Genomic DNA, 13,668 nt, shown 5'->3' with positions numbered 1-13,668 from the left:
TAGTCGCAGTCTGGTACCCTATTGTTTTTATACATTTCTTTACATTAAGTGAGAGAAGCCAAAACGGCTTCAGTATGTACCATTAACATCACGCAGATTTGACCTTGCGGCCATTAGGATTTGTAATTTTGACAATTATTGTCAGTAGTAATAGCCACTAATTATCAAAGTGAACAAGCTCAACATCTTACTAAGGGAAGCCATAAAGGCTATCAAACCATTTTCCTGCTGACTTGTGTATTGTACATCAATACTACCACATCTCAGCTGTTACTACTGTTCAATAATTGTAATCTTAACAATTATCAAAGTGACTAAATCGGGCATCTTATGATAACACAGCAGTAAGGCTAATTGGATTACATGTACTTACCCTTTTGTATGGATTAAAATTTGAGTCTTTCTTGGTTTTTATGGAATAAATTTGGCTTCTCGTGACGTGTAAATGATTTAATATTAACCTTAGTGGTACACATACTTTACTCAACATTTCTTTCAGTAACGAAAACCTGACATCGGGAAACAGAAATCGGATTACTTAACACATGTCATGAATGAATTGCTGGTTCTGGATACATATTCAAATAAAATGCGGCCGCTTGTGAGGGGTAAATTTTATATTATTGCACTAATATGCTGGCCGCTGGTCACGTTAGCTGGGTGGCCTTTCGTGAGGTGTACTTTTGAACACAAACTTGTCGATGCCAATGGATTCTGGCTGTACAGAGCGGGTGGCTGCTGGTCAGGGGGGCTGTTCAAGAGGGGGACTACTGTATGTACAAATAGCTTGCCAAAAATTCCTACCTGGAACATGACTAAAAATAGAAACTTAACCTCAGCTAGTAAATATGAAATGTCAGTTACAGTGACCTTTTTTGTATGGGCATAGTACTAAAGGAGATGTGTTCGATTATCAGTTTAATGATTTGAGCATGAACAGTTAAAATACAAACTAAAATCAGTGATGCAAGAAATATGGGTCACAGTGACCTACTTTTGTGATGATGGTATAGTACTCATCAAGATGCATCCCCTCACCAAGTTTCATGTTTCCAGGTATAACAGTATGGATACAGGATAAAAAAAGGTGGTCATGAGCCAGTAAAATTTAGATCACAGTGACCTTTTGTTATATGAGTATGGTAATGACAGAGATGTATACAATCATATAGTTTGATGATTCGAGCATTAGCAGTGCTTGAAAAAAAACTTCCAGCATAAAACTGAACCCAAGTCTGTGAGGACTGAGATATGGGGCCATAATGATATACACAGTTCATGAGGACATAGTGCCCATCAATATGCATCCTTCAACAAGTTTCATGAGCCTTACCTGTATGGCTCTCTGTGATGCTGCTTTTATAAGCCTTACCTGTATGGCTCTCTGTGATGCTGCTTTTTATAAGCCTTACCTGTATGGCTTCCTGTGATACTGTTTTTTATAAGCCTTACCTGTATGGCTCTCTGTGATACCGCTTTTTATAAGCCTTACCTGTATAGCTCTCCATGATACTGCTTTTTATAAGCCTTACCTGTATGGTTCACTGTGATACTGTCTTCTATTTAATTCTGCCTGAGGTACTAAACTCTCCTTGTACAGAAAACCCCACTCAAAAATTCCTCTGTGATGGTTTGTGGTGTAAACAGGATGATAAGCAAAATTGTCCCAGTCAATTCCATCCACTATTGGTACTGCCATGATAGTTCTGAAAGGAAATTTCAATAAAAAGAATATACACTAGGTATTTATAAGACCTGGTAGCTGTATACTGGACTTTGATCATCAAGCTAGAGAACTTATTAAAAAAAACAGCAACAAAACAAACAAATGTGACATGTAATCAAAAACACAAGTTTTCTTCACAACAGTAGCACATTCTGAGTGCCCCCCCCCCAAATATACAGACTGGTATACAGAATTAATTCCAAGGTAATGGGAATTAAGTACATTGCAAATTGTTATATGCCATGATAACCAGCCCAGACTGGTTTGGATAGGATGTGAATCTGTTACTCAAATGGATGAAGGAAATATGACTGCAAAATAATACTAATTAAGATGAATCAACATACAAAGTTCCATCAACAGTATAGGGATGAAACAAAGTTGTATTAGTCTAGCCTTAATATAGTTTAAGATACAGAGACTGTAACATATGACTGAAAATTCAAAATTCAAATGTGAAACATAGGTCACAGTAGCGTAGTTTGGTATGGGTGCATTACTCTCTTTTGGGATACATTCACATAACAATTTTCAGCAAAGTTGGTAAAATAGGGTCCAAAATAATGAACATATTTTGAATCAATAGCTACAAATATACAAGTCAATCAAGCATGAAATTTGGGTCACAGTAACTTGTTAGGCATAGTTGAGTTGCTCACTGAGATGAATTGAAATTATCAATTTTTGGTGAGTGTAGATAAAATAAGGCCAAAGATAACAAATGTGTTATGAATGAATGGGCAATTATACGAAAATAACTTAATCCTGAAAACTGAATCAAAGTGATTAACTTTGGTATGGCTGAGTTGACTAGCTGGAGATCCAATTCCACACAACTTTCATAAGTGGACATAAAATGGCTGAAGCTATTGCAAGTAAAATGAACAGCTGCAAATCAAAATCACACAAGCATGAAAACTGGATCACAGTCACCAACTTCTGTAACTAGTTATGGTTGTGTTCCTCTCACTGAGATGTATCCAAATACCAACTTTCATGTGAAGGTGGAATAAGGTCCAAGATATTGATGGCATAAAATGAACACATAGATGGTTGCTGTTGTTGTAGGGTTTAATGCCATTTTTCAGCATGGTGGCCAGTATAACTGGTGGAGGAAGAACCCTGGAAAGGACCACTGACCCACAAGAAGTTACTGGCAAGCTTTCTCACATACCCACGTTAGCCAAGCCTGAGACTCGAACCCACACAGACAGAGTTAACTCTCACAGTAAACCTATGGAAAGGTCATGATATTAAAACTTTAAATTTCTGAATTCTCATATATATATATATATATATATATATATATATATATATATATATATATATATATATATATATAAGCCATAACCTTGATGCAAGCCATCATATTTTCTGGATTAACACATTTCTGAAACAAGTAGTTTTCAATTTTGCATATAAGAGTTGGGTGCTAGTGTCAGTGATGAATTTCTGAAACTCAATTAAAAGGACTACCGCTCTGATGGCCTAGTGGTTAGAGCGTCCACCTTGGATGCAGGAGGTCATGGGTTCTATCCCCAGCCGAGTCATACCAAAGACTTACAAAAATGGTACTAACAGCTGCCTTTTTTGGCGCTCAGCATTAAGAGGTTAGTGTTAGAACTGGTCGGTCTGGTGTCAGGATAATGTGACTGGGAGGGACATTATGCTACATGTCTGTGGCATGATGTCCCAGTGCTAGACATCACTAAAAACTGTCACAATGCAGACATCATAGCGATATGACGGAAAAATTGTTAAAGCTATGTTAAAAATCCAAATCACAGACAAACACACACATGCAGAAAAAGGACTAAAATTCCCTCAGTAAAATATCATCTCTATTGTTTCAGTTACAACAAGGATAAACTCTCTAAAGATTCTTTATAATAGTATCTTACTTTCATTATCAACCAAACCCGGCTAAGCAAACCCATATATGCTCTATTTTACTATCACCATTTCTTGACTGGTTCCATATCATTGTAAGTCCAATAAGCCTCAATGTAGTGAGCTATGCAATAACCGATTTCATTCTGTTTCCATATATGTACCATCCAAGAACAAAACCTTAGCTCCAATTATCTTTAACTTTATATGAATTTAACTTGGGGCCCAAACACATAGATGGACAAACATGCAAACAAACACTTAAACAAATGAACAAAATTCTGATTTGATTGGTAAATACAGTTAAACCTTTAAACAACTTATAAATAGAATTTGATTGCATTTGACAGATAACATGTGAGTTTGAAGACCTTCCAAATTGTACAGCTTATCTCCCATAAAATATGGCCACTATTATTTTTTTGATAACCCATCCATAGAATTCAACCAAATTTGACAGAAAGCATCCAGGCATAAAGGCCTTTCAAAAACAGTAATTTTCAGATTATTACTTGTGTAAACTACAGAATATGAAGAAACTGGTAGAGAAAGCACCCAATTAACACCGATTTCTTTACCAAGTGCTCTTGTACTGGGCTATTAGGCAGGTGTCAGCCAGCTGAGCCATCACAAGCCCATTTTGACCTCTTGTTCTTGTGCTAGTCCCAAAACCAAGATGAATATTGCCCCTCCCAATTATTAGTAATGTGAAGTCTGGAACAATAAAAAAGAGGAAAAAAGATCCCAGCTTGATTCCTTAATTATTTCCATCATCAGAATATTATCTTTTTCTAACTTGTACTGAGACTAACGGACATTATGAGTATTGTAGGAGGAGGGAAATAGGTAATAATAACAGGTAACCATTACATAATTAAAAGAGAACTTGCCATCTGCTCACAGTAGGGTGCAGACTAGAAGACAGTTTGATGACTTGCTAGGCTGACCCAATTGGACCTAATGTGTAATTGCTTCTACTCTGGTGTGACACAGATAAAAGCAGAAAAAAGAGGTGAAGTGAGAATTCATGACATCAGCCAGGAAAGAATGAATAAGAAAGGCCCAAGAAGGAACAATAGCCCTAACCTCAATGACTTTGATTCTCAGTGAGAGACTGATAAGCTCTTCTGATCATCAGAATAATTCACCTTGAGATGGTGGCTGCCAAAATATCAGCAGTACCTTTAAGAGTGAGAGTTTCTACTATTTCTTTCTGTGCTGACTGAGGCAAATAGAAATGAACACCACCAACTGGACAAGGCACCTATCTTGATGATCCACATGAATGATGCAACTGAGACTGGGGATTACAAGAAGATCAGAGGCTACCATGGGTAGATGATTCTTGACAGAAACCCAGGATGGCACGGAAGAAAAATGGAGTCATTGTTACCAATGAACTACAGAAAACCCTTTTCCACTGATAAGGCATTAATTTCACTCATTTTCCTCATCAATGCTAGGGAGAAAAGGAAGACTATCTTGAAGATTAGGTTCACAAAGGAAGCTTCACTCAAGAGTTCAACCAATGCATTACAGGGTTAGAGACTGGTACCTGAAGATCAGAGTACCTGAAAAAGTGTCCAATCCAGTGGTGGCGCCAATTTAAGAGTATTGTTGAGGGCTGCTCAATAGCCCTTAAAGGTGGATAACTGAGCTATCTTTGTCCTTGTAAAGAAAGAGATGAAATCTGCAAAAAAGTTAAAGGTGATCATATATGATCAATTCATTTCCTACTATACCATTATAGAATATATATTCCCTGCTTGGTACTTAAAGCCTTGTAAGTTGATTGCTTCCAGGTATGGGTCATGCAGATGACAATTGTTGTGCGTAAACTAATCTTGGTGGATTGATTATTTGATACAAGCCAGACATAAAGGTGGAGAATCTGCATTGTTGTGTACAAGGGAACTTCTTAGCTTCATCTGCAGTTCCTTCATCAAAGGTAATTCACTGAACACATCAATTTACAGGTTGAGAAGGTCAATGAACCATGATCATTAGGGCCTGGAGAGTATTATTAGAATGAGTCATAATAGAGAGGTATTGGCTCTGTGGAAAACTAGAAATTATACTGAAGGGTGGAAGAACACAAGAGTAGAGATGATCCTACTTAACACTGAAAGCATCCACCACCCAAGCCCTCTGATCTGAAAATGGAGAGACATAAGGGCAAGCTTCACAGCAAACATATGTGCTATTGCCTCCCCCCACCCGCTGAAAAAATTTCTTTGATTTACTGGTGCAGAGACTACCTGACCCTTTCTGGGCAAGCTGTTTGCCAGGATACTTCTCTTGCCTAGAAGCAGCAGGCTAAGAATGATCTCTGAGACTCTCCTACTGAGATTCCAGACTTTGAAGCACAGGAAATGAGTACTCCTTGCAGCCAATTCTTGCCTGCGGTGACCATGATTCAATGAGTACTAGAAAAAGATCCGACATTTCTAGGTTGAAGATATGACAGGATAGCTCTTCCCAAGACCACAAGCCCTGTAAAACTACCACTTCTGGCTCCAGGTGAACAAACCAACCTGAATCTGAAGAAAAATAGGTGAGGTGCCAAGGTATGTATTTGGAATTCATTCCAAAACCTGTCCTGATCATGCAATCAACACAAATGATGAAATTTGGATCTCAAGTGCAACTGAACTTACACAGTGTCCCTGTGCATTTTCTATCAGTAGGAACAGGAGAGACTGCAAATGAAATCTTCACTGAGGAACAAAATTTGCTGCTGCATTCAGAGTCCCCTGGAGAGTGGTAGAGGCAAGCAAAGGATAAAAGTCTTAACTGTCAGACTTGCTATGAGAAATGATCTGTGTGACTCCCTCAGAGAAATCTGAACTGTCCCTTTACAAGCAAGAACATTCATACCCAGATAAAAAATATTCTGAGAAAGGATCAGTGTGTGTGTGTGTGTGATTTGGATTTTTAATGTAGCTTTAACAATTTTTCAGTCATATCGCTACGATGTCTGCAATGTGGAAGTTTATAGTGATGTCTAGCACTGGGGCATCATGCCGCAGACATGTAGCATGATGTCCTACCCAGTCACATTATCCTGACATCATGGCCAACCAGTCCTAACACTAACCTCTTGATGCTGAGCGCCAAGCGAGGCAGCTGTTAGTACCATTTTTGTAAGTCTTTGGTACCACTCAGCCGGGGATTGAACCCATGACTTCGAGAAGGGATCAGAATCCAAAAGTAATCTAAATAATGGCTGAAGGATACCCCTAAAGAACTCACAAAAGCCACTAGTATACATATCATCCTGGTAAATACTGTGATCGATGAAGAGCCCAAACTGAAAGATGGAACTTCCTGTGGGACAGGAAGATGGGGATATGAAGGTTGATATGCTCCAAATCTATGAAGAGTATGCAGTTGCTTGATCTTGACATTTTTTGACTTAAGCAGATGTTTTGAAATGCTGATCCTAAAGAAACTTTATTAACTCATTCAGCCCCAGACCCGTTATCAGTATCACTGCTGCTATGCCCCAGCAGCGCTAAGCTGTGTCTAGCTGCGTGTGCCCCAGAGTTTTTACCTGTTTGAAAATTTTGTAAACATCGTGCACATGCATTCACTCTTACCTTAATTTCTCTGCTTATATCCAATTAAAATCCAAGAAAGTTTCACCATTTATTGCAAATGAATTTGTCTACACAGTGATGTATTTTTTTTCCCATTTGTCCAAGTCTTTCACGACTTATTTATACAGAATTTACAAAATTATGTGCAACGTTTATCCGCAAGAACTCGATCATCAGCGCTGTCAGCATCCTCATCTTCGGACGATTCAATCTCAGAAACTTCTATGTCCGAATCGAAATCTCACAAAATATCCAACTAATGAACATATCTTTCCTCAGCTTGCTCAGTATTTTCAAGATCAAACCCGAGAAACTCCTCATTTTTGCTCTCATCAAAAATCACTCTTACGTCCGCCATCATTTATGATTTTTCATGACCAGAACACGTGTAGTTAAACTGCTTTCAAAACAGGAGCCCTTAGCTTCTGAACAATTCAAATTTCCGCAAATGAAAGTAAAATCATTTCTGATTGGTTTAATAGTTGTTAGTTCTTGGAATAAACCCATTTCTAACCAATCAGAGACGTTGAATCTAACACACATTCATCACACTTGGAGACGGGATCGGCCATTGAATGCAGTAAAAAAATCACGACTACAGGCGGGATCGGCCATTGAATGCAGAAACCGGATCACACCTACAGACGGGATCGGGGCTTAAAGGGTTAATGGGGAAAGTTCAATACAGGGTTGAAACTTTCTATCCATTTTTGAAACTAAAAGAAAATCTAGGAATAAAATCATAGACTTTGGCTGTTTGTCACCTTTTCTACTGCACCATTCCTTAGAGGTGTATACCTCAGCCTTTATTGATACCATATGAGACATCTAATGGGGGTCCTTGAAAGAGCTGGAGGGTCCTGGAATTGAAGCCTGTAATTGACCTTTGTTGTGAAAAGGACCCATGCATCAAACCTGAAATCTGACCAAGCCTCTTAAAACAGGGCCAGCTTGGTACCAACTTTGATTTCAGGAAATGTGGTGACTTGGCAGGAGGGTGCGACTCTGTACAGATTTCTGCCTCCATCCTCAGAGAAAGGGGAAGAGCTCAAAAGCTTTCATCACCAAGCCCTTCAAGTCACTTCATCAAGTGATAGAGAGGCAAAAGTTTTAAAATGGGTCTGATGGGACCCTGTTTAAAAGGTTTGGGAGGAGGAGGACCCATTGACCTTTTCAGGATGGGTCTTTTCTTTGCCATCTTAGCTGGGCAATGGACTGAGCCAGGGACCAGTGTTGCTACTCCCTCAAATCATTTAAGGCCATCGAAGGAATCAGCCCTCAGAATAGCATCTCTGAATCAAGCAGTGTGACCTTCAAAAGGTCTTGGCTGTGCTTCAGCAAAACCATAAATGTCTCCAGACATTTTGCCAGGTAAGTGTGGAAACAGCTCAGTTATTTATTGTCTGTAAAACTTAAGGAAACCTACTGTATGACATTCATCAATGCATTGCTGTTTACATGTGTTGAACACATCAGTAAAATGTAAAATGCCATTTTTATATAGGTATGTTATGTCTAAAGTGAAGAGAAATGGAATGTTGGAAAAGAAGGAAAATGTGGTAAAGTTACATATATAAAAATAAATTGACAGAATATATCTGCCAAAATGGAAAGAGGCTTGATTTCAAATTCTGAGGATTACTGGCTGTTCTGTTCAAGGAATTTATACTCAAAGATTATTTATCATTTTTTTATTTAATCCCTTGATCAAAATTGTGTTACATTTTGTGTTTTCTTGTCATACTCTTGCTTATTTTGATGTTATTATTTTTATGATTATTTTTTATCATATAGAACATTTTTCTGGTGTGAAGATTATACTGATTTAGATACATTTTCATGATTTGTCATCTTGCTGTGTTCAAGTTCTGGTGACATTCAATTAAATGTCACTACACTGTACTGTTAATTCAATTATGTATGCTGCCAATTCTTTCTTTTCTATTTGACTCAAACTGTGCCTCTGACAGATAATGAATTGGTCATGGATATAACATTGTGTGAAAACCTGCCATACTAAGCTGGTGACCAAAATAATTGTCCAGCTCTGTAGTTTAAGATTAAAATAAAATTGGTAACGGCTCATTTAAATTGCTATAAAATGTAGAAAATCATGTAACAAGCAAATATATGTAATACTTTCTTGTCATTCTAGGGATCACTAACTGTACAAAGTTTTGAATTTTCTAACATTTATATTGATAGTTATAATGTCACAAATTTAGTTTATCAGCAATGCGTTTCTCAATAAAATGTCAAATTTTCATAGTATAGTCACCAATATATTTTGGTAAATATGAAAAGAGTGCAGTTTTCTTTTCTCTAGCTCAATCTGGAACATTCTGTCAAAAGAAAAGAGAGAAAATGTAATTTTCTGTGGCACCATGTCTCAGAAAGGTATGCTGACATCCAAATTGGATCAAAATTTTAACGGTATTTCAAATTTTAATGCCAAAATTTCAGACCTTCAACAATTAGATATTTTATCAAAATGTGCACTGGATGCACAAATATGTTTCAATAAATTTTACCTGTCATAGGCTATCCTGGTCAGCAGAGGGACCAACCAGTTTCTGTTACATTCACAGTGAGCATCTAGGAAAATAATGACATCTCCTTTGGATAGCTCGGCCCCTCTAGTTCTGGTTCTTATCAAGCCCAATCTTTCTGAATTACGATACAGCTTCACCTTGCCATTAAATTGTTTGATGTATTCATCCAAGTTGTCCTTTAAATGAGCTGAAAATGGGAAATTAATGTGTTCTTATGCAACATGGGAAAAAAGAAATAAACCATTATAAAACTTTCTGATAATTTTACTTAATTTTCATTACCAAACACCACTGCTAGATGTTCAAAGTGAATCAGCATTTTGTTTTTATTTCAACAAAAACAGTTAACAAAAACTAAGCATGTGAAACACCATGGGATCTGCAAAAATCCAAATTAAAATAGTTTTCAAAGGGACATAATTCCTTTGAAAAGGGAGACAAAACTAAAAATAACCCCATGGACAAGCATTTGTATTTAACTTCTGTTGCTCTTTACCTAACACAGCAATTATAATCAATAACTCCTATAAATCAAATATGGTTACAAACCCAGAGCAACAACTATACCAGAATCAATGTATTGATAAGTTAGGCAGGACTTTAGTGAAATACTGGTGAACACATGTAGAATCGAACCATGTCATTGCAAACAGGTACTCTTTACATAGTAATAAATAAGGAAGGTTTAATGTCAAATTTGGACCTTAACAAAACCTATGCAGTTTTGTATATAATGGTTGTCCTTAAAAAAAGATGGTAACCATGGCAGGTTTGACAGTACTTCACTCATTCAAAAGTAAATTTACCATATTTTATTGAAACCATATGATAGCTTGGTTACAGATATGTATAACATACTGTGTCCTCCAAAAGAACAAAAGAGCTTACAATGATATTCCTTACTTCATTATGACATTTTAGAGTGGTCATACCGGTCATGTAGGTGTTCAACATTGATTATTTTTGCAATGCGTGTCATTTTTGAGAATCTGATTTTGCATACTGTATATGGCAATTATTCACTTTATTTGGATCCTCACAGAGCCATATTCCTTTCAAAGATCATTATTTAAACATCCTGAAAACAACATTTTTTGATGAAATGAACATAAAGGTGTGATCTAGTACGATCTGGACTGAATGTCATAAGATGTGATGAAACAATGAAAGATACACATGTTGACAAACGAATTTGTACTATTCTTTATCGTGACAATTAGATTTGACATGCTCTTTTCTTGACTCAGTTTATTACCTGTCCACCACTGCAAAAGTCCATAGTGATCAATAATTTTCAGGTGGAAGTTTCATGATGACAGATGAAGTGCAGAGCATTCAATAATCAGGACTAAATAGACTTTGGCAAAACAAAATTAGTATCATATTTTTAAACAACAATTTAAGATGAGTAAATGTGCATACCTGACCTGTACTAAAGTCTCCTCTGCCCATATTTACACACTGCTACATCCTCTTGGCTCAAATTTGGTAGAAGCAATGAGTCAACTTTGTCCATCTGTCTGTCTGTTTAATTTTGTGTTTAAGTTTTCTGCCACTATGGTGGCACATTTCTTGTGCCACAAATAAATTCATAGTTGACGATATATCTTACTGGATCAATCATAAAAAAATTATTATGTTTGATGATATAATATAAATATTCATGCTTGTCAGAATATTTGCCAGATATAAATTTATTTAGAGCTATTATATCTATTTACAATAATTTCACTAATTCCAATCATGATATAGGATTTGACAGCACAAAATATAATATTTGTTAAACTTATTTCTCCAATCTGAAACAGACAAAACTATATCTGAAATGTCATTTCGTTTACTTGTTTATGTCAGATACATTTTTAGAACTTTACTTTCTTTTGTTTTATAATAAGTGTAACTCACTTTAATTAACTCAGTTACGTAAAATATCAGCTAAATAGTCTATCAAGTCTATATAAAAAATTTGGTACTTACTAGTAAATAACCTATCTTTCTCAGCCACCTAAATGTAGGAAGAATTACGGTTTATAAACACAACCTATTGTGGATGATCACATTCTTCTTGCACTGATCAACTGTGTTATATAATCTTGTGATTGCTGAGGAAAGAACATTTGTTGCTGTCAGAAGGGGGGAGTCTCCTCTCAAGACATGTGACACAGTATTAGACTGTTAAATGAGGTAAACCATAAGTGGAAAACAACAGCCAAACAAAATAAACATCAACTGGAAATGAGGTGACTGTTGATGGTAGGTGACTGCTGCAATGACTGTTTGTCTTGCTGATTACCTAATTCTGCTTAAAGTGATCACACTTACTGAAGACAAGTTGTATAGCTCAATCATAATATTAAGTTCATGGATAGAAAATGTAAGCAGCTGATAATAGCATTCTGACTGGGGAACATGAGTAGTTCATGTCCTTAATGCATCTTATACGATGAAATTACATAGCATACCTGAATGCACCAAGTAAATGTGTTCACATTCTACATGGTTTCATGCAGTCTGTATATTTATACCACTTTACCACTGTGTTGTTAATAGAATCCACATTTGTACTTTTGTTTTACTGATATATTTTTGTGCTTACATTTTTCACTAAAATCATCCACCATTACCACCTCCTTCAGTAGTTCAGGTGGGGATGTGTCGATAACACTATGTACTGTTCTCATCAGTGTAGACCAGCCTTCATTGTGGAAAACCAGAATCACACTAGCGGTGGGCAACTTGCTGATTTCAGGGTAGTGCCAATATTTGCACCTAGTGAGGAGGAAAAGAGAATGCAATGAATAAAAGTTACAGTGTCAGTTCCTATGGTCTCAAGCTCAGGTTGTTTAGGAACTGTGTACATTGACAGTTGAAAATACCAAGCTGATGATGGTTTACTTCAGTCATTCTAATAATTCCCATTAACATCATCAGATTTTCTTGCCTACCCTACAGAGTTACCCATATCCCAAGTTCTTCCATGGGATAGACAGATCTTATCATATGGGGAAAATAATTTTTCCCCACTAATGTGGTATCAGTTTCCTAATATCACTAATGCAAAAATTTCAACTAGCTTTTCACATTATGCAATGTTTATATGAGAAAATAATCATGCAGGTGGAGGTGGATGACTTGACCCTGATACAATGTTATCCCTTCTGGCTTTATTTATCTATCTTGTCCACATACCTGGAGAAAATTCTATAATACCAGACAATTATGTACAGCAAATGGTGATTTACAGTGAACATTCAATACCTGATGCAATAAAAATATCATAGCACAGGCGGGCAGTGTTATACATTAACCATGTGTTTGCACATTTAGGCTGGTACTGCCTTTGAACTAGTGTCTGAACATCTGTGAATATATATGAATTGCCTGCCTGTGCTTGGATATTATTCCTGAGTCAGGCTTTGATTGCTGGCACAATTTCAATATTGGCTAAAGATAAATTCTATGTGCTCATGTATAAAAAAATCATACAGTTGCAAACTGCATAGACTGAGCTTTGCAGCAGTATAATGCAGTGGGAGATCAGGGTGTACCAGTAAGCTGTTGGTTCTAATTAAGATTTTTAAGAGTGATCTGCTGTGAAATGTAGGAGTGTTTAACTTTTAAAAATGTTTTTATTTTGGTACAGAAAAATGTCCAAACAGTGCTGATAGATGTATAGACTGAAGTGCATTTTTGTGCTACTCTTATTTCAATATTTACTTTAAGTAAGGGTCATTACATAGAAATGTATCATGTCACTAATTCTCAATAAATTAGTAACTGCATGAGTACTGAAAAGTTCAAATTTGTACTGGATGAAGACCAAACACTCTTCATATCAAATAAAAATAAAAATGGATATTGGTGAATGCAATTTTTCAGGTTGACACAACACTGAGATCAC

General features: G+C 36.5%; 1 protein-coding gene across 1 annotated transcript in view; it reads right to left on the bottom strand.

The window, feature by feature from the left end:
- The window catches only part of LOC149805062 (N-acetylgalactosaminyltransferase 7-like), an 88,595-nt gene that overhangs the window by 49,038 nt on the left and 25,889 nt on the right, over positions 1-13,668 (bottom strand). Inside the window, exons 4-6 of the mRNA XM_089946944.1 lie at positions 12,364-12,536; positions 9,747-9,954; positions 1,533-1,706 (exon numbers count right to left, since the gene is read on the bottom strand). Of these exons, the coding sequence (XP_089803070.1) occupies positions 1,533-1,706; positions 9,747-9,954; positions 12,364-12,536 (555 nt within the window). The remainder of the gene's footprint in view (positions 1-1,532; positions 1,707-9,746; positions 9,955-12,363; positions 12,537-13,668) is intronic.

The sequence above is a fragment of the Sinohyriopsis cumingii genome, chromosome 2 (genome assembly GCF_028554795.1).
Source record: "Sinohyriopsis cumingii isolate HCF-2022 chromosome 2, ASM2855479v2, whole genome shotgun sequence".
Lineage (NCBI taxonomy): Eukaryota > Metazoa > Mollusca > Bivalvia > Unionida > Unionidae > Sinohyriopsis > Sinohyriopsis cumingii.
Note: the sequence above shows the minus strand (reverse complement) of the source record. Positions and strands in the feature narration are given on the sequence as shown.